This window comes from Haemaphysalis longicornis, unplaced genomic scaffold (assembly GCF_048455015.1).
Source record: "Haemaphysalis longicornis isolate Haplotype H1 unplaced genomic scaffold, Haemaphysalis longicornis Haplotype H1 scaffold_9, whole genome shotgun sequence".
Taxonomy (NCBI): Eukaryota; Metazoa; Arthropoda; class Arachnida; order Ixodida; family Ixodidae; genus Haemaphysalis; species Haemaphysalis longicornis.
In genome coordinates, this window is record NW_027526460.1 from 165,589,353 (window position 1) to 165,610,085 (window position 20,733).

At 47.1% G+C, this 20,733-nt stretch overlaps 2 protein-coding genes across 2 annotated transcripts in view; both read left to right on the plus strand.

Moving 5' to 3' along the window:
- Nucleotides 1–890: 890 nt before the first annotated feature.
- Nucleotides 891–20,733, plus strand: part of LOC144152968 (uncharacterized) — a 77,653-nt gene continuing 57,810 nt past the window's right edge. Inside the window, exons 1-3 of the mRNA XM_077684570.1 lie at nt 891–1,038; nt 9,454–9,603; nt 18,400–18,532. Coding sequence (XP_077540696.1) covers nt 9,527–9,603; nt 18,400–18,532 — 210 coding nt within the window. The 5' untranslated portion in view covers nt 891–1,038; nt 9,454–9,526. The remainder of the gene's footprint in view (nt 1,039–9,453; nt 9,604–18,399; nt 18,533–20,733) is intronic.
- Nucleotides 14,158–18,077, plus strand: LOC144151705 (uncharacterized). Its single transcript, XM_077682825.1, has one exon. The coding sequence runs from the start codon at nt 15,752–15,754 to the stop codon at nt 18,011–18,013; it is 2,262 nt and encodes a 753-aa protein (XP_077538951.1). The 5' UTR covers nt 14,158–15,751; the 3' UTR covers nt 18,014–18,077.

The window sequence follows — 20,733 nt, forward strand, 5'->3', positions numbered from 1 at the left end:
ACGTTTACGTTAATAATGGTGTCGGTATGTATCTAACGAGGCAACCTTTCGAATGAACCAAACCTGCGTTTCTGCATGGCCCCTTTAAGCTTCCCGCTGATCCATGTCGCTGCCCGTGCAAGCATCGCACTTAGCCGCCGAATGCGCCGACATGAAGGGCGATACCACAGAGAACACACCCTGCACTGGACCACGTACACACCTCATTCGCGCATTTACCATGTACTACGCCGTCACCGCAATCACAAGCCGAATGTGGCAGTACGTCGAGCTCTACGCCCCGATGCACACAATCATATTCACCTCACTGTATTCGCCGCCATATCACAGCACGGCATTTGTTCGTGTGGTGATCTCTGGCACATTGTTGCATGTTATTGCTGATGGCAACGCGACTTGTAGGAGAGGAAGTGCAGAACGAACGATGGCAAATTTCGTCCTGGATTCTTCAGGAGATGGATCGGTGTCGTCGTGGTCGCCGTTTCTCGTCGTCCGACGAAGGCTTGGCACGCCGGCTTCACCCGTGAGCTGGCTCAGGACAGCACGCAACGTGAAGCTAGAGTGAACTAGAAGTATTCACTCTAGTGAAGCTGAGCGTTAGCAGACCAACGCTGCACTTGGGCCACAACAACGTAACACGCGGGTAGCATCCAAGTTGAGAGAGGAAGAAACTGGGGCGTCCATAATAACTCAAAGAAAAAGAAACTTGGCACACGGCGCTGCATTCGGGCTCGAGGCGTGCGGACAATTTTAAAAGTTATCCGCGCGAGGCGTGCGGACAGTTTTGAAAGTTATCCGCGCGAGGCGTGCGGACAGTTTTAAAAATTATCCGCGCGAGGCGTGCGGACAGTTTTAAAAATAATCCGCGCGAGGCGTGCGGATAGGGACAGCCGTTTTCAAACGTAGCGCGCAAACAGTGCACTGTGCAGCGCGCGGCCTTTGGTGCCCAAGCCAGCCAAGTACGGATACGGAGGTTGCCACAGGCTATCGCATCGGTTTTATTGTGGGGTGCTTACTGTTGGAATGACACCGATTTAGGTGAGCGTATTTTAATATTCGTAATCCTCAAGCGTTCGTTGTTTCGTGGCCTGTGCGGCTGCCCAACGGTGCCGAAGCCTCGGTTTGTTGTCTTCACAGTCCGAACCTATTAGTAGAACTCGCCGTTAGTAGGGCTGAAATCCGTTTTGCAGCCGAGTCGTCTTGTAACAGGAGCGGACTTTCAAGCGAATGTGCGAAATACTTCACCGTGACTAGCCCCTCCCATTTCCTTTTGCCATTCTGCGGTCTTTTGTTTTAAGATGAAGACGGGAAAGCACTCCCTCGCCGGTGGTAATGGTCTTCACTGTCGCTTTCGTGTAGTTACCGAACGAAACTGCGTTCATTTTGTAACCGCGATACGACGTAATAAACTTGTCTTTCCGCACTCGTATAGTCGCGGACTGGAGTTAACTACCGAGGCCTGTAATCAAAGAATTTGAAATCGCAAATTTTGGAGCATTGGTTGTCCGACTGTTGACTGTGGTATCGACACTGTTCTTCGTTTTTATTACCATGTCCTGGTTTGTAGAGCTTGACTGTTTGTTATGTATGCCGTCAATTTTTGTGGTCTACTATGAACACCCACCCCTCTTTACCATAGGCAGCGTCTCGTGCCACGCGCGTGGCACGACCACGCCCCCCACCCCCCCCCCCCCCCCCCGCAGTGGCTGCTGCCACGCGTGACGTCATGAAGACGTCATAACATTAATAATTGTCATTATTTTGTGTAGTGTAGTCCGAAATACGGCAAGGTCCTCGGAGGCGTTGCCAAATCACCCCCTCCCCCTTCGACCCATGTTGCCGCACTCGGACGCTGGCTAGTCAGTGAGCGGAAGCGGTTTGTCCGGTTAGGTAAAATCAAGACATACTGATCAGTTGCAGTTGCGAAACGGCACCACCGAGGATTGCTGTACTGGATGGGAGCAGTGTGTCTTGATTTTTACCCAACCGGCCAAACCGCTTCCGCTCACTGACTAGCCAGAGTCAATAAAAAAAAAAGAAAAAAAAACTAGCGAGAGTCACTGTTAATTATTGATAGTGACGCTCGCTAGTCAGTGAGCGGAAGCGGTTTGGCTGGTTGGGTAAAAATCAAGACAGGCTGCTCCCATCCAGTACAGCAATCCTCGCTGGTGTCGTTTCGCAACTGCAACTGATCAGTCTGTCTTGATTTTACCCAGCCGGGTAGGGGGGTGATTTGGCAACGCCTCTGAGGACCTTGCCTTTTGTTCTTGCGGGAGCAGCCGGCGATGCTGCTGTTGCTGCAGCTGCCGTATCGCGTACATGGAGTCGCGTATCCGAAAGCGGGACGAAACTCCAATTTTCTCGGGCCGACAACGTAGATAAACCGGAGTTCATATTGTTAGAAGCACTATCTGAAAACGTGAGAAAGTTGCTTGTGATTATGTATTGCGTGGGGACCCAGCCAGCCTTTCCAGACCGCAGCAAAATAGCCGCTCTCGAGTAATGTTGACCTGTGACCGCTTGGTTATGCTTGGTGTACGCCGATGGTACCTGCGTACAGTTTCAGCGTACGTGAGACGACATCGCACAGCCGACTGGCCCCGTTCGAACAAGCTACGTTCCACACAAGAAAAGACACCGTCCGAGGGTAATTCTGTAAACCTTCCGACGCATGTCGGCACGCGGCATCTGCTATCAACACTTTGCACCACGGCAAGTTCAGAATGCTTAAATGGGCGACCTGGAATCGCGGTGTGTGTTCTCGAAATGAAGACAACTTAGCAGCGCCAAAAATCAGCGGAATGTACAGTGCCGAGGACGAAGGGTAGTGGCGGCAAGTGTTTTTTACGAGGCACATGTGCGCATTACAATTACAGACAACTGCACCAAGAATAGGAAAGGTAATCTTTGGTGTCCCCACACATGTACCACGTACGTACCACTACAGTAGATCTCCTCTTCTGAAATATTAGCAAGGAAAACTTCCGAAATCGGGAAGTTCTTATTTTCTAGTGGGCGAAATTGTAGCTTAAAATTTGTTTTACACCCACGATACGTTTTATGAGCAGAAAAGTCTTTTGAGCATGCGCCACAAGCATCATAATTGCGTGATATTCAGAGCTTAAAAAGATTTCCTAGTAGAAACCAAAGATTTTGTAGTAGAATACATGATTCTACGACAGTTTAGGACCTGTGACCTTCGAAAGGTAGACTAGCTAGGCGCTTCATCTCGTAGCTACTGCACTGGTATAACTTTCACGTCTCACTGTACCGTGGTATACGCCGTGTTGGCCAGACTGAGTCCCTCATTCAAAGGAAGTTAATTTAGGGCACCCAGACGGTAGGTAGGGTCAAAGAAGAGGCTGTACAGACGGTAATAGGAAGGGTGTACACTTCGCCAGCCATCATGTCTAATACACATACATGCACTCCAGCATATGAAAACCTATGGGTTCTGCAAAGGCTCAATAAGCAACGTCAAATAGAACCTTAGAGATGTGCCTGGAACGTGAAAGCATCTACGGATTGTTTGTGTAAACAGGTATAAGCAGCGAGCATGCTGCAAATGTAATTGATAGGCAAACGTCAAGGCTGTCATGGGGCGAATTTAACAAAAAGAAATGGTGAAGGAAAAAGATCCCAATTTCAAACTATATTGGTGTTATATGTGCATGCACTATAAACACAGTCATCAGTATGTTAACTGTACGTAAACACTCAAGTGATATGATCAAACAGAACTAGTGGCCCCACTGCAATCGCCCAGTTATGTTTCTTTGCAGTGGAATAGGTCGGTATCGGTTAGTCGCACAAACAAGATTCTGTGATCGCATGTAGAAACAGCTTTAAAGTGGCTATGGAGCTCCGGCTGCTTTACACATTTTCTGTAATACCAATTATTTGTTTGATGTTTGCAATAAAATTGATGTCATTTGTTAGTCTTCTTAATGAACGAAACTTTTCGTGGCCACAAAACAGTGGTCGATAAACAAATGCTCACTTTCTTTGGTGGCTTGTAACGATTCACTAGAATTTCCCATGGCCAACCCAAGGAATCCATGTCTCGTACACTGCAGGGTAGTGCTAGTCTCCAAAAACATTTGACAGGACGACTGGAAACTAGCGCGGCCCACAGGCTCCATAGGTGGAAACCAGTTGCCCACCCACACAGTGCCATAAAACAGCCAATGGAGTGAGTCTCTGCTAAACATTAAGCAGGTTCAAAGGGTAGGTTCGCATAGATAGATTTTACGCAAACGTTCACTGTGTGTAGATTTTAACGGGCACAATAGTCATTTTTGTTATTTTGGACAGTTCTTGAAGGGTTGCCTAAATGTTCTTTAACAAAACAAGAAGTGGAAGCTCTCAGTTAGGGATTTTAAAAACATTGTTTAGCCTCTCCAGCAATTGTCCCAGCCTGAAGGAACTCGGCTGATTGTTGGTGCCGACTGTCATCTTCGCTTGCTAGCTGCCTGACCAAGCACATGAATGCAGTGACTAAGAAAGATGATGACCAAAGTGAGAAGAGAAGGTAGTTCCCGTACAACAGCCCTTGATCATCTAAACACCAGAAAAAAGCGCCGATGACTCACAGGCCACGACTAGGGCGTTAAAATACCTTTTCACATACATTTACAGGGCATTTACAACCTTTTATCAAAAAAATCTTATGGTTATGCACAGTTCCTCCATGGAAGGGATTTGTTTCTGCAAAGGTCGTTGAAATTTGTTATTAGTAACAACATAAACTCATCATTGGTCCCTTTCATTCAGCATACTTACGGGCTTCGTTTTAAAAACCCTGCTGTTTCTATTTCACGTATAAATGAACTGGTTATGCAATATTCTCTTGTTTACCTATGTTCGAAGTAAACTGTGTTAAACCGTAAAATGTGATGTGCCGAGTTCATGCAGGTGTAACATTCTTCAATGGAACATGCAGAACATGAAACTCAGTGCTGATAAACTGAAGTCAGGGAAAATAAAGCTTCCCATGTTGCTTCTTTATTTTTGTAACTATTCTCTCTACCAAATACATTGGTGGTAACTCAACTAAGCTCACCTTTTCCCTAGGCCTTTATAATTGTTTTGCTCTGCAATTATACATTCTCAGCTGGAGCATGCCTGCTGAATTCAGGCCCCAACCACGCTTTGCTATTTCACAATTGCAGCTGTATAAAATGTTGCTCTTTAGGTTTTGCCAATGATTTCCAACAGGCCACTTAACTAGTGTCAAAACCATTTTATACCTTTAATTGCTATTTATAGCAAACAGTATTATATCATTTTTCATAACACATTTTGTTGTAACCTCACTCAATGATTTTGTTACCCCGCCAGCCTGGTTCATTAATCTTTGCGTGAACATAAATGCCTTATTGCAATACATTCACATGCCCGTCTTGCAGCTAATCTGCAGTAACAGACACCACACATTTTGGCTTTCCAGCGTAGCTTTGGTGTCCGCAAAAAGGAATCTTTTTCTTGGCTCCTCTGCAGCGCTGTGTAGAAAAAGATCACTTGCTGGTTTGGCTTTCCCGCAGGACTCTAGTGTAGTGCAAGAAAGTATCGCTTGCTTATTCCTTTTTTGTTGAGGTTTTAATGCTGTGCATCTTCCAGAAGAACCCTGGCATTTTGTTTAGAAATGGAGCTTCACACCACCAGTGGCGTAAATCCAGAAAAATCACAAGGGGGGACACACATCTTGCCAAGGCGGCCATTTTGTTTTGTGCTTTATTTTCATTTATATACAAATTACTATCGTGATTTGAATTAAAATAAGAAAAACGAGCATGTTTTCATACCTCACGTAATTGCACAGTGCTATTGCAGACGTTAAAAAAAGATCAATAAGAAATACTCTGTACAATATGAGTACTGATCACCTATGACATGTTGCCTAGCTTTCGACATTTCTAGAGGGTCCAAAAACGAGAGCGCGGTTTTTGCACGCACTGACAAAGTTTTTCAACAACCCTGGCAACGTTATGAGGTCTATAATGTCTTGATGAACGTGTGCCAAAGCCATGCGCAGTTGAGGCGTTCCTGCCCCATCGTACTACGCAGCCATGTTTTCAGTCTTCTCAAGGCACTGAACGATCTCTCTGCTTCACAGGAAGAGACCGGCATCACTAAGATAATCCTGAGAACACTCTCCACTTCCTTGAAATACTGGCGGGTGGACGTGTGCATGTTCCGGAGTACTGCTGCCACGTCGTCAACGGACTTGAGGTTGCAGTGTTCTTCGTGCAAAGATGAATCTCAAGGGGGGGACACTTGCAAGGGGTGTCCCCCCCAGCCCGAACACAAGGGGGGTCAGGACCCCCCTGACCCCCCCATGATTTACGCCACTGCACACCACAAACAGTGCACAGAAAGTAGAGCTACTCACTTTTTGCATAGACACGGAAGTTTGGCAGATCACTTGTCATTGACAAGCAAGTGTTTGTTTTCTGGCTTAAGGCGCAACGCTGGGATAGATTACTAGTTGGGGGGAAAAAACACAGCGCTGATAAACGGTACTGAAGTACTAGGAAAGCTGCCGTGATCAACATGGTTTCCATGTGTTGGCAGCTTTTTGGTCCAGTGTTTTTCATGAATATTTGCCAGCGGGCCTTAACATGGCCTGCTTTTGTGTAAGAAAAATGTCAACAGTGAAGCACTTTTCAATGCTCACATGCTGCTCATTGATACCAGAGCAAAAGTACGTTCAGCAGTCATGTTATTGTTAAAGCCACCCATGATCCATACACCTTCCAGCTGTACTGCAACGTTCACAAACACCGACAGACATTCACATCCACGCACGTGGCCTTGGCTCCAGTTCTTGCACAAGGTATCTTGAGTAGATATCTTTGGATGGGCAGTTGGGCTCCATCCACGGAAATGAAGCTGCGCTCCCTGCACGGATTCTGCAGCGCTGCGTGCACAGATCGTTTCCGCGGTGTAGTCAGGATACATTTCTCGGCGATAGTACTACTGCCCCGGGGAAAAATTGCAGAAGCTACATGCGAGGTCGGATTGCGTTCGATGATGCCGTGCGCTACCTGACGACACTCGATTTGTGCACACGCTGACACTACGTCGCTCGCGTTGGCATGTCATCAAAGACAGCTACCTCGTTAGCCACGGCGCGACGCGATGGAAAATACTGATCCCCACGTCTTATAATTTAGCCACCACTCCAGAATCAGAACACAAGGCTTGGCATGGAAGAAGCGAGGCACAAGTAGACAACAAATGCAGGCGCGTAAAGCCGATAGCACGCGAACTGCAAGACAACGTAAAACTTAGAAAATATTAAACGACAACACGGCAGTTCTAGGAGCATGTAAACAGCGGGGCGAAGCAGCATGCAGAAAACAATGCGTTAGGCTTACCAAGACGTGCAACAGCAAGTTCACAAAAAATACCCAATCTAAATAATTACAAGCACACCTCCCTACGAGAAAAAAGCGCCGCGAGGCAGCCGCTGTACAGGGAGATAAGGACGTAACGATCATGCGTCAGGCCTGCCAGTCGAACCACGGGCGGAGAACACCGGGACACAAGACGTGAACACCCTGCTGCCGTCGTCGTTAACACAAAAAGCTGACATGATCAAATGACTTAAATATGATGTTTGTTTTGTGACGTCACAGGAAGTCATGTGATTACCTTAGCTTGACGTCACTTCTGCGTGGCAGCAGATGTTTCGGAGGGGGGGGGGGGGGGGGGGGGGGCGTGGCTTTTGCCACGCGCGTGGCTAGAGACATACCCTCTTACCATAATCTGAGAACTTATGTCAGGATGTTGTTAATTAGAGAAGTCGTTCACAACAGCAGTACCATCGCACCAAGTTTTATATTGACTTCTTATGAGCAGCTTTGATCCTTTCATACACCGCTCTGCATTTCATGTGCAAGTTATTATTTTGCCTAAAGGTACTAAGCACATCAACCAACAGAAAGCTGAACCAAAAAAAAAAAAAAGGACTAAGGTTTTTACCATATCTTACTTTTTGATTATAAAGTGCACACACGATCCCCTGGACGTTCAAGTCGTATTCGGGCATACATTCAGCTTCATTGGTTTCCATTATTTGTTGGGCATGCATTGCCTTTCTACTAAGTACTTGCAGAGTACACGCAGTGGTCTCCGCATTTCAACCCCGGTGCTTTTAGCTGCTTTTATGACCCGTATGGTGGAAGTCATACCTTGATACTTACGCTTGGTTCCTAGCTGCTGTAAACCTTGCATAACAGATTCTAGCATATGGCTGCTGTGGAAACGATCTAGTAACAAATAAGTGTATTTATAATGGCGTTCTATGTTGCCCATCCAGCCTGAAATTGAGGGAACGTCCCCTTTCTTGAAGCAGTTGGTTTCACCAATCATGAAAGCAGTAACTGGCACGCTGCAATTTGAAATAACGTGGAAAACCGGGGGTGTTGGTACATGAGCGAACAAAAAAAAATCACAAAAAAAGAGACGACAGAGAGAAGACTAGGACTGCACTGAACTTCCTACTGGCTTTATTGCGTATGAACCACAATATATGGATAATTGTGCAACCAGCGACTCATCTGTGCATACGTAGAAATTTAGTTCTTTTTCAGACAAGTTGATAGAGGCCATGCTGACGCCTGCCTTAACAAGCATTAAAATTTGTTCCGATTCCACAATGTGACGTGACAGCCGTGTTGTGCACTTCCTAATGATGGAAGTGTTCTGAAAGTCTGGCGAACAGTCCTTACAGTTGAAACAATGGCTTTCCAAGAAGCCTTCCACGTATCTCGCCTCCAGCGCATTTTAGGAGGCGCAGAACACGGCAGTCACGTCAAGTTGTGAAATCGGAAGGAATTTTGTCGCTTGGTGAGGTATGTGTCCGCATGGCCTCCATCACCTTGATGGAAAAAGAACTAAGATTTCTACGCACGTGCAGACGAGTCACTGGCAGCACAGTTGGTTCATTCGCCATAAAACCTGTTGGAAATTCAGCACAGTCCTTGTGTTATTTTAGGGCTGTTTTTTTCCTCGAGAAATTTATAGAGCTGGAAAAAAAGAAAGCATTGAAGGGGCGGGGACAGCCTTGTCAAGTTCAGGTCAGCTTGAATGTGTGACGAAGGGGGAAATATGGACCTCAGTTAAGAGAATAGGTACCAGGCAGGCACCAAGTAAGTCGAGCAGGCTAGGTGGTGTTTGCCATCACTGTGGTTCAAAAGCACAGCCTCTATACTCTGCCTTCATTATTGCCAGATAGCAAAGAACGTGGAGGGGGTGGTAGGAACTGGATGGTGCAATCTTAGTTTCACAATAGAATGCTCAATGTTGTTCAGTGTCTGAACGGGTTAATCCAAGTTTGAATACAGGAGGTCAAATGCACTACCCTAAAGCGGCAGAAATACCTTCTGTCCAGTGATAGCCTGCTGTTTTTTGTGGCATTCCTCTCCTTGCCCTTTTTTCTCATAACAGCTGGGTCCCGGCGAGTGTACCTGCGTGTTCGTGCCTGACATCTGCTGCGGGCTCCGCTCCCAAAGAAAGGAAAATGCCTCGCACAAAGAAGCCTCGACCACGCCAGTCGTCCCTCATCTCTGGCTGCACTCTCGACCCAGCGGGCTTGAGGTCAGTGCCAGTGATGTCTCCGTGTTGTGCTGCAGCTGATGCTAACTGTAAGCGAAAGCCGTAGCGCTTGTAGCACCAATTTTCAGAAAGGCCCGACATCTGGTTCCATACCTCCTGTCCGCATTCCGATTTTATTAGCACCACTGTACATGCGCACTGTTTTGGGCCGCAGTCTAGGTTGAACTGAACCTGCGCCCCGGCCTAAAACGTCCCACCCCATTGCAGCCTCCCCAACTGGCCAGAGATTATTTTCGTGTGCGTGGCCAAAGCCGGCTCATCTTGGAAACTGGGCCACGAAGAGATCTAGCTCTGATAAGGCCCAGCGTGTGGAGCCAACGGAGACTTTAAGGGGCCACAAACAAAAAATACGAATTTGGTTCGCTAACACTTTCACTGCAGGTTTTTTTTTTTTTTTTATTGCTAGTCCTCACTCCCTGCCATTCTGGTTTGTGTGATTGGCGGCCGCTAAACTAGGCCACCCCGTCCACGGGCGCCTTGAGTAATCTTGGTGACAGTATTGGCGACACCGCGAACCCCGAGCCCCCAAACATAAGCTGTAGCTAAGCGTGACGAAGTGTTTATAGGTGGTGAGTGAGAAAGCACAAACAGTGGCCACCGGAGCCACTGAACTTGCGACCTCTCGTCAACTTCATTACATCCAGGTTTAACTGTACACAGACACACGCAAGGTTTGGGCACGAATACGCAAACGTAAAGGACAACAGACACACGGCCTGCCCCTGGTTAGCATAACCGGGGGCACACTCGAAAACCAGGCTAACACACTTGCACGACACTTCCGACACATGTCCAATTCTGCACACCTTCAGAAAGAAGACCTTGCGATATAATAATGAGGCGACCGCCTTCTATAACACCCCCTTTTCACTTCATGAGCTGAGCATGTCTCTCAGTACTTGTAAGCCTTCAGCTCCAGGTGCAGACGACATCACATGCACCATGAAACGACACCTCACACTCTTGAAACACTTCTACACCTATACAACAAAATGTGGCTTTCGGGGCACATTCCCAGATCTTGGGGGGAGGCTATGGTGACTGCTTTCCTAAAGGAGGCGCAAGCTTCTCGAGGAGATGGTAAAAAGGGAGCTCATGTACTTTTTAGAGTACAATGGTGTCCTCAAGAGCTGCCAGGTTCGTATCAGGGTGGGGCGATCCATGAATAACCAACTCGTCACCCTTGAGTCATACATAAAGGATACTTTCATTCATAAACATTTTGTGCAACATTGTTTTTCAACCTTGAGAAGGCGTATGACACTGCTTGGCGTTGTGGGATCCTCAGTAACCTGCACTCATTTGGTGTTTCGGGCCATATGTCAAACACCCTTGCTAATTACATGTCTGAGAGAACATTTTATGTAAGAGGCGGTAGTGCATTATCAAGAGTACATGTACAAGAAAATGACTCCTGCGAGGTGGAGTTCTAAGCTGCACTCTGTTCATATGAACTCTCTTGAGAAGGCATTTCCGCCTACAATCTCTTATTAAATGTATGCAGACGACGTCCAGATATCTTTTAAGTCATGTAATATGTCAGTCTGTGAACGTAAAGTACAGCTCGGTGTCAAAAAACTTTCTAGCTGGGCAGACAAGAATGGTTTTAAACTCAGTTCGGAAAAAAGCACTTGTGTTGTCTTCTCCAAGAAGCATGGTATTCATCTGGAGCCAGACATTACTTTAAATGGAATTTTGATTCCGGTTAGAAAGGACCACAAGTTTTAGGTGTAGTGATGGATGAAAAACTTCCATTCATCCCTCACATTACAAAACTCAAACGTAAATGCCTAAAAGCGATCAAAATTTAAAAAATCCTGTCACACCAGTCCTTTTGAACGGACAAGCAACTACTGTTGCGTACTTTTACCAGCCGGGTGGGGTCTCGATTGGACTATGGAAGTGTCATTTATGGGTCTGCAACAAAAACGGTCCTAAAAATGCTCGACCCAGTACTGCATCTGGAGCTTTGCCTTGCGTGTGGCGCTTTTCGCACTAGCCCAGTCCAGAGCCTGTACGTCAAGTGCAGTAAGTGTTCCCTGCATCACCAGTGGGGATGTACGTGGATTTGCTGTATACCTCAAAAGTCATGGCCGTGACTAACCACCCTTTTAATTCCACCATTAATGATACATCCTCACAACAACTGTTTTTAAATCGTCCTTCCATTTCTCTGCCCTTTTCACTTGGGGTAAGAGAGGAAGCCTCTGGACTCAAGGTCCCTGTTTTGGACATTCGCAAGACACTTATCACTGTTTTCGATGGAGGCGAAAAGCAAAAACGCCCGTGTGTTCGAGATTTCGGCGCACGTTAAAGATCCTCAGGTGGTCAAAATTAATCCGGAGCCCTCCACTACGGCGCGCCTCATCGCCTGCGTTGCGTCGGCGCGTTAAACCCTACAATCAATCGACACTTGTCACTGATTTTATACCACTATGGAATATCCGCCCTGTGTTCTGTGACCTGTCTTTTACGCAGCTTGATAAGAACAGAGCACAAAGAATTGCGATTCTGCAGCATTTCTTGTTTCTGCAGGATAAGTACCGGTGTGCAGAATTTTATAGTGACTCGTCAAAGACTCCTACCGCTGTGTCTTTTGCTGCGCATGGACAGAACTTTCGTGTCTGTAAAACCACGAACGTCCAGAACAGTATTTTCACGGCAGAAGCATACGGTATCTTAATGGTTTTATATCGCATCGTCCAACATGAAATTCCAAAGTCCATTGTGTACACGGACTCCCTTAGTATTGTACGTGCGCTGTCCTCTAGCGAACACTATGCAATTAATGTTATTTTTAAGGCTATTCTATCAGTGTGTACCTCAAACCTCGAAATAACTATATGCTGGGTTCCAGGCCACTGTGGGATCGTTGATAATGAGGTTGCTGATGAAATGGCTGCCGGTGCTGCACTGCAAGACACAGTTGACATAACAACAGTACCGTACACTGACATCAAGCCACACGTCAGACAACACCTTCCCAAAACATGGCAAACAGACTGGAGTACACAGACATACAAGAAACTGCACTTAAACCACACTTGCGACCATACACCACCAGCACACGCAACAGGTGCACAGAAATCGCCTTGGCTAGATTGCGGATAGGCCACACACATGGGATGTGCGCACACCTGCTCACTGGGTCTCCAAGACCCCCGTGTGGCAGGTGTGGGAAGGGCCTGTCCGTAGTCCACATCCTAATCACATGCAAGCACTCGACACAACACGGCACAAACTTTTCCCACTCTACAGGCAACACATTCCCCTGCACCCATGGTTGTTTTTGGGTGGCAATGCCATGACTGCTTTCAAATGCATTTGGAAGTATTTGTCAGATGTTAAAGCTTTTGGACCTCACTTCCTATCATGCATAATCAAAAGTGGCCGTGTACACCAGCCATCACCATTGCCTTTAGTTGATTTTACTGTTATTATGGCTCACAGGTTGTTTTTTTTTGTGCGTGTGTGTGGTATCTAGTTTTGTTTGGCGCTCTTTGCCCCAGCTGACCTTGTGCCAAAGAAAATCCGACCACCATCATCACCATCAGCTAGGCCACCGTGAAGGAACGTGACTGGCCGATTGTAGGTGGGACTTCGGGTTCTGTTTGGTCGCATCACTTCAATGCGAACGTGCAGTTATTAATGCACTGACAGCCACTTCTTGGCGCCTGCTGATACGATGCCACTCGTGCCCATGACACTTCACTGCAGCGCAAAATGTGAAGGTTTTTCCACATTCCTCTTCTCTTTTTTGGTTAAGGAGGCATCCTTGGGGGCTGGAATGGAGCTGAGAGAGTGAGCAAAGTCAGGTTCTTCCCAACTGAACAGGGTTATATTTTGTAACTCTGGTAAGGTCTGGGCTACTTGGTTCCACATGCTTAATAAAAGCACACACAAGAACAAGTAAGGGACACCCGCAGCGCTGACTTCCAACTGATAGTTTATTGACTCGGGAAACATTTATATACATGCAAGATATAACGGCTTAAAAGCAGATAAACAAGATAATAAAAGTGGTCATTTAGGTTGGTGCCTAAATCTCCGCTTGCGGGAACATGATTGCAGTGTGAAAGGGGGGCTGACAGGGCACTTGTCGGAATCACAAGTGCATGCGGAAGTTTAAAGAATGCACGGTGTTGGGCAGAAGGGCCAATCAGACCACGAGGGAAATAATTGGAACAGAAGAGATTGTGCCATCAATCTCTCTAACCACGAAGGAAATGGCCTACTTAAACGAAGCACGTGACTGCAGTGGGTGGTAACGGCAGATGGATAAAGTGTACTGCGTTTTATTACCTTGTTTATCTGCTGTTAACTCTTTCGGGACCACCCGAAAAAGTGATGAAAAAGTGAGGTCTCGCTACAAATGTTTTATTACATAAAGCAAAGGCACCATCCTACCTTAGCATATACGAAAATGCAGCTAATTATATGTTCTTTGACATACAATATCAAGTTTTACTTCAATGCTGACGATAGAACCATGAAAAAATCTCAAAGTAAGAACTTTGTAAAAAAACTACAGAAAAAGACAGAAAAAAGCGTAAATATAAAAATATTAAAAAAGAATAAAGTTATTTCAGGATATACAAAATCTAACACAATGCTTTGTTTCTTCATCGCGAAAGTTTGATGCGGCTAGGTGTAACTGGTTTTTTGTTTTGTGCGTGATCTCTTTGGCACTAGGGCCATGGCTACATCGTCGCCCAGGTACACGCCAGGCTCTCATCACAGCGAAAACGATCCCTTTCTGAGATGGTGGCAGGAGATCACCACCATAGGTAGTTAACACCCTAGCGAACAAATATAAACCAGCCAGAACATATTTCAAGCGCACATACCTACTCCAGAGACAATTGAAACCGAAACCAACACCCACCTTTGAGCGCGATTTGATGTTCCAGGCTGATCGACACCTGAATCCTCACTCGAGCTGAAATCCGATCTCTAAAGCCGCATTCCGACTCTTCACTGCCACTCTCATCGTTAAAATCTACAGTAGAAGGCGAAGATATGCGAGACGAGATGAGGCGGATTTCTTATCACGCTCGCGCGAGTATGACGCCATGTTTGTTTACATTCTAAACCACTGCCCGTCAGAATAAAATATCTGATGCGTTGCCGCCTGGCGATAAAAAAAGAAACTTCACAAAAGAGAAAACTATAGTTTTCAAACTATCTCCTAGATGTCGCTAGGTGTTCCATCGAGCGAAAATTTGTATTCTGCAGGCTCATGAAACCATCGATCATATGTGATCGATGGCCTATGGAGCGGTCCCGAAAGAGTTAAGCTGCTGTGTCACTATACAGGGTGTCTACCAACCGGGAAAACCGGGAAAACCGGGAATTCTCAGGGATTTTGAATAGTCTGGAAAAAATCAGGGAAAACTCAGGGAATTTGACAAATTTGTGCTTCTATCAGGGAAAATTAGCTGTAATAAAACACGGTAATGCTGGCTCGAGTAACAGAGCGAGTCGAAAGCGTACAGTTTCCCCGCGCTGTCTCTGATGGCGCCGTCTGATGCAGAGAATGCGCTTCGTGCGGATCGCAAGTGAGCTATTCGACCGCTTCGACGACCCCCCGACCCTGCCTCCCCACTCCGCGTACGTTGCGCGCCGCGACAACCGCGATAGCTTTTTGCAGCAGCTACAGGTGAAGGGGGATGCGGTAAGTGTGCTACTCCGCCTCGGCCGCCGGGGGTGCCGGCGTGGCGCGTTGCTCCCCCATTCTCTCCGCGCAGTAGCATGCAGTAGCTTCAACACCTGGTGCCATCTACTGCGGTTTCTAGTAAGTTGACACGTGAATTTGGCGTAATAAAAAAAAAAAAAAAACATTTTCCTTCATTTTAAAAGTTAAAAGTTTGCAGTTGTGTTATAAATACGTCTTAAATATCGAATATATACATTGTACCCTGTTTCAAGAGCTGATTTTTAACTGCAAGCCGGCACTATATTTCGCTGCGTAGGAAGACACTGTGCGTGTTTTGGCTCCGTACCTTTCGCTGCGCGCCAAACGAATTTGACGCGGAGTGTACGCAGTGTAGGTGCGGTGGTTGTGATTTCGAACGTGAATCCCAAATCAACTCTCTGCGCTTGTCCTGTGCAACGCGTTGATGTGACAAGTATGACGACTTTTAAGTGCACTTTCGTCCAAGACTGGGCGAATCCGGAACACTGCCAGTTTGCAGCCTGGGTTAGGCCCGTTGAAAGTAACACGAACGCGGCCTACTGTGTGCTGTGCAGAAAACAGTTTTCGCTCAGCAACATGGGAAGAAGAGCTTTGACAAGTCACGCGGAAAGTAAGAAGCACCGACTTGCTGCGACCGGAGCCGCAACACCCTCTGTAACTTCGTTTTTCACTACGCCGGCAAGGAAGCCGCCGTCGGCAATTGTGCAAGCCGGGCCAGTGGCGTCAAGTTCTGTGCCTCCATCATTTGCTTCAACTGCAGCTACAGACATCCAACCCGAGCGTGCAGCAAAGGATATCTTTCAGCGTGACATAGAGGTCATAAATGCTGAGGTGATGTGGTGTCTGAACGCTGTTATGACGCACACGTCATACCGTGCTGCCGCGGCATCGGCTTCTCTTTTCCCTTTGATGTTCCCGTCGTCAGCTACAGCCAAGAAAGTGCAGCTTGGCAAAGACAAGGTGGGATATACAGTTGTCTATGGTCTTGCGCCGTTCTTTAAAGAGATCCTCGTGTCGGAAGTGAGCCAAGCCTCGCACCTTGTCGTGGCGTTTGACGAGTCGTTAAACAAAGTTGCACAAAAGGAGCAAATGGACGTGTTGGTTCGCTTTTGGTCGGAGGCAGAGGAGTGCGTGAAAACGCGCTACCTGACGTCATGCTTTCTTGGTCGCACGCGGGCCGAAGAATTGGTGTCCGCATTTAAAAGTGCCACAGATGGACTCTCACGGTCCAAAATTCTTCAGATATCAATGGACGGGCCAAACGTAAACATGAAATTTCTTCGTGAGATCAAGCAAGAACTCTGCGATTCCAGTGACAGCCCCCAGATTCTCGAAGTTGGAAGCTGCGGCCTTCATGTTGTGAATGGTGCGTTCAAAACCGGACACGCGGCAACAGGGTGGCAACTCGTAGAATTTCTCCGGGCTATCTACAATTTGTTCAAATGCGTACCCGCCCGACGTGCTGAATACGCACGCATCACCGAGAGCAACATCTACCCTTTGAAGTTTTGTGCTGTGCGGTGGCTTGAAAACGTGCGTGTAATTTCGAGGGCTCTTGAGGTTCTGCCGTATCTAAAGGTCTACGTTGAGTCGTGTCGAAACGAGAACAAGCGACCGACTAGTGCCAGCTACAGCGTGGTCGAAACAGCCATCCGTGACCCCCTGCTGCCTGCGAAGCTAACCTTTATGCTTAGTGTCGCGGAAGAACTCCAGCCATTCCTGGCTCAGTTCCAGACTGATTCGCCGATGTTTCCATTTCTTGGAACAGCGTTGGAAAATCTTCTGCGATTGTTAATGAGTAGAATAGTAAAGAAAGAAGTAATGATGGCTGCGGACAGCCCACTGAAGTTGGTAAAGGTGGACATGGACCAACCTGCGAACATTCTTGGAACGCCCAAGATTGACCTTGGCTTTGCGACGAGGAATGCACTTCGAAAGGCCCCAAAACTTTCAGATTTGACTGTCCTTGCATTCAGAAAGGACTGCGCCACTTTTGTGAAGAACTGCGCCAAAAAGATCGCGGAAAGGTCACCATTGAAGTTTAAACTGACGAGGGGATCGTCGTGTCTGGATCCCGCGTGCGCGCTGATTCCCGAGCTTGGGGAAAGGCGTTTAAATGAGGCACTCGAAGTTTTAACAGAACATCAATGGATGACCGGAGTGGAAGCAGATCGCACTTTGCGGTCCTACAAGCATGTGTGCTCTTTAGCCTCTACGCAGGCAGCGTTGAAATGTTTTGACCGAAGCACGCATCGGCTGGACGCCCTTTGGGCAGGTGTCTGTGGCTCAAACAAGGAACTGTTCACTTTCGCCAAGATAATTCTCTCTCTTTCGCACGGAAATGCGTCTGTTGAGCGGGGATTTTCCATCAGCAAGGACTGCCTTGTCGAAAATCAGAAGGAACAATCTCTGGTCGCCCAGCGAATTGTCTTCGACGCCGTGTCGTCGGCTGGAGGAGTTGCCAGTGTACCGTTGACGAAGAGGATGCTTCAAATGGTGCGTGGGGCGAACGCGCGATGGAAGGAAGAGCTGGAGAGGACGAGAAAAGAAAGAGCCGATGCATTGAGGAATCAACGGGAAAGGAAACGTGCGGCCACCGCTTTGAAGGAGCTTGAGCTCAAGAAGCAGAAAGTGTTGGCTGATGCCGAGATGAAGGTGTCCCTGATCAAAACCGAAATAAACTCTTTAAAGCAGTGAAATTTTGCTTTTTTTTTTTAGTTGTTTTTTAATGAAATAAACATTACTTGTTACCATTCAAACTGTATTATGTCTTTTCTTATTTTATAACATGCTTATTAGAGTGTGACAGCATCTGGCGACATGGTGTCGGCCTGCCTTGCCCTAAAACAAAGTTCTGTGTCACTCAGGGAATTTAGCAAAATCACTCAGGGAAAACCTGGAAAACTCAGGGAATTTGAAAATGTCAACTTGGTAGACACCCTGCTATATCTTGTATGTTAAAAATGTTTCCCGTGTCAATCAACTATCAGTTGGAAGTCAGCGCTGCGTATGTCCCTTGCTTGTCCTTGTGTGTGTTTCTGTTGCGCTGTGGCTTCAGCTTGACCCCCTCGAAATGGCCGCAGGTACCTGGAGGTTCTGGAGAGCCAGCTGCAGGAGTCTCTGCACGCAGCCCTGGCCGCAGAGAAGGCGGCCGTGGAGCAGGTCTGCCGCAGGGCGGACATGTGGTACAACGACATCCTCCGCACCGTGCCTATGGTGAGGGGCACTACTGGGGCTGCACTGGTGCCGCACTGGGGCTGCTGTACTCTCCGGGCTTGCCTGCATGGGGAAGGACTCTGCACTGCAGGAAACGCCCGGGAGCACAGAAGCCACTGAACTAACTACTAGAGAGAAAATGGGTTGCATCACTGTGCTCTAGAGCTTTAGACGACTAGGGTTCTTTGTGTTTTTCATGCTTAAGTGGGTCTTACGAGTGCTGGGCAACCTACAGTGGGAGGCATTGGAGAACAAATGGCCTGAGTCAGGGGTGAGACAGCTGCGCATATTGTGCACATTTGATACAAATTTGCTTTCCTGTGCCAGGCTGCTCCGAAAGCTTGAAAATGGCTAAAATTGCGCCAGACTGCTCCAAAACAGTCTGAGAGCCAAGGGTTTTAAAGCTCCCGTCAGTTTCGCTGGGGGAAAATGCTCACTGACGGCATAATTTTCTAGCGCCCCCATGGTGATGGTGTTCCTGAAGGATTAATAGATTGATCATCCAATAAAAAAAACCTGCATAAAATTGTCCCCGAGATAGTTCTTTCGAAAGTCATAATGTCGGGTTGAACATGTTATATTCTGTGCATTTTTAAAGTTTTCCCATCGAAAACCATTGCAAAGTCCTGTAGAAAAAATACCTATGTGTACTGAGGCGTCAAACTACTTGTGCAAGCTGATGAAAAAACGGCAATTTTTGGAGCGCCGTATCTCTGGAACGACATTACTGGGCGCCGCCATCTTGTGGTAGTGAAGATCGGAAAACATGGCCACCGGACGAAGCAGTTGCTTGTGGTTCAGGCAGAGTGCTCTTCGCCGATTTCTACCATAAACCATGGTAGAAATCGGCGAAGAGCACTCTGTGGGAGTGGCTGGGTTTACATTTAGTCGTTTGATCTGTTGTGAGAAGTTGCGTGGTGCCCACGAATTCGCCGTGTTTCGGCCTTGAGTGTGGGGCGCAGTGTGCACTTGGATTGAAATTTCGGACTCATTGCGGTGTTATAAAATGCTGAGTTATTCCTGCCTTTGACAGCGAGCTTGCGAGCGGCGGGAATGGGATGATTGACACCGCAGAAGTGGTGGCGCAGGCTACATCGCTGCAAAATGTTCAAGCAGTGACCGATAGCGGGAAGGGCTATTATTGCATGCTAGTAATAATGGTTCATTATCTCAAGTGAAATTTAAGGCAAAAAGGAGGTGGCTAAACATACCAACGTTACTCAAATTACGATCGTAGCGAACGTGCACCGTGGGGATTGAAACGGGAGGGCTGGTGGGGGCTACGACTGTCACCTCACTTCGCGCAACTTTTGCCGTGGCTCTACTAAAAAAATAACAATTTCGGCATTGAGATAATAATAAAACTGCCTTACGATTGCTTAGTTTTCCAATTCGATATTTTCAACAGAACTCTACACTATCTATGCATAGAGCCTAAGAATTAATAAAACTGGTTTGTAAAAACGTAGTGCAGTTCGCACCTTGTGATACTCTGGTAGGAAAAACTTTATTGAAGGGCTGTTTCTGTGTTACGTACGTTCAAAACCTGTTAAAATGCATTTTTCTCCCGTGAGTAGCCAAAAATTTGATTTTTTAGGCTCCTGAGGAGTCATCATAAATGTCGTTCTTCTGCTCCAAATCAAAGTTGTGCTGCTCCAAAATCGAGATTTCGCTGCTCCGAAAACTGCTCCCAAATCTCATTCAGCTGTATCACCCCTGCTGAGTGTGTAATTAGCATGCAGTAACCATCAAAGCCCCACGCTGTTCAAAACATTGACTTCTATCTTAAAGGGGCACTGACACAAAATTTTGAAGGCGAGATAACGTCGGAGATAGATTGGTGGGAACACATATACATCATCTGCAAAATATCAGCGGCGAATACAGCCTAGAACATATTTAAAATCAATTTTGAAGTGTGCGAAACGCAACCGAGCAGCCAGCAGAGGACCACGCGCAATTGTAAATAAACAACATCCAAACACGTCACGAGTTTGTGTTTGCCGCTTCCGCACTACCGGCATTTTACGCGGGCTCGCCCGGCTCGCCGCTCCAATCGGAGGGCCGGAGGGCGGAGCTTCTGCTCTCGAGAACGAACGACCCGATCGTTGGCGGCGGAGGCGCCGTGATTTCGTCAGCTAATCGGGCAGCTGGCCGCGACCAGAGTTCTACAGCGATTCCAGGCACTCTGTTTCTATTAC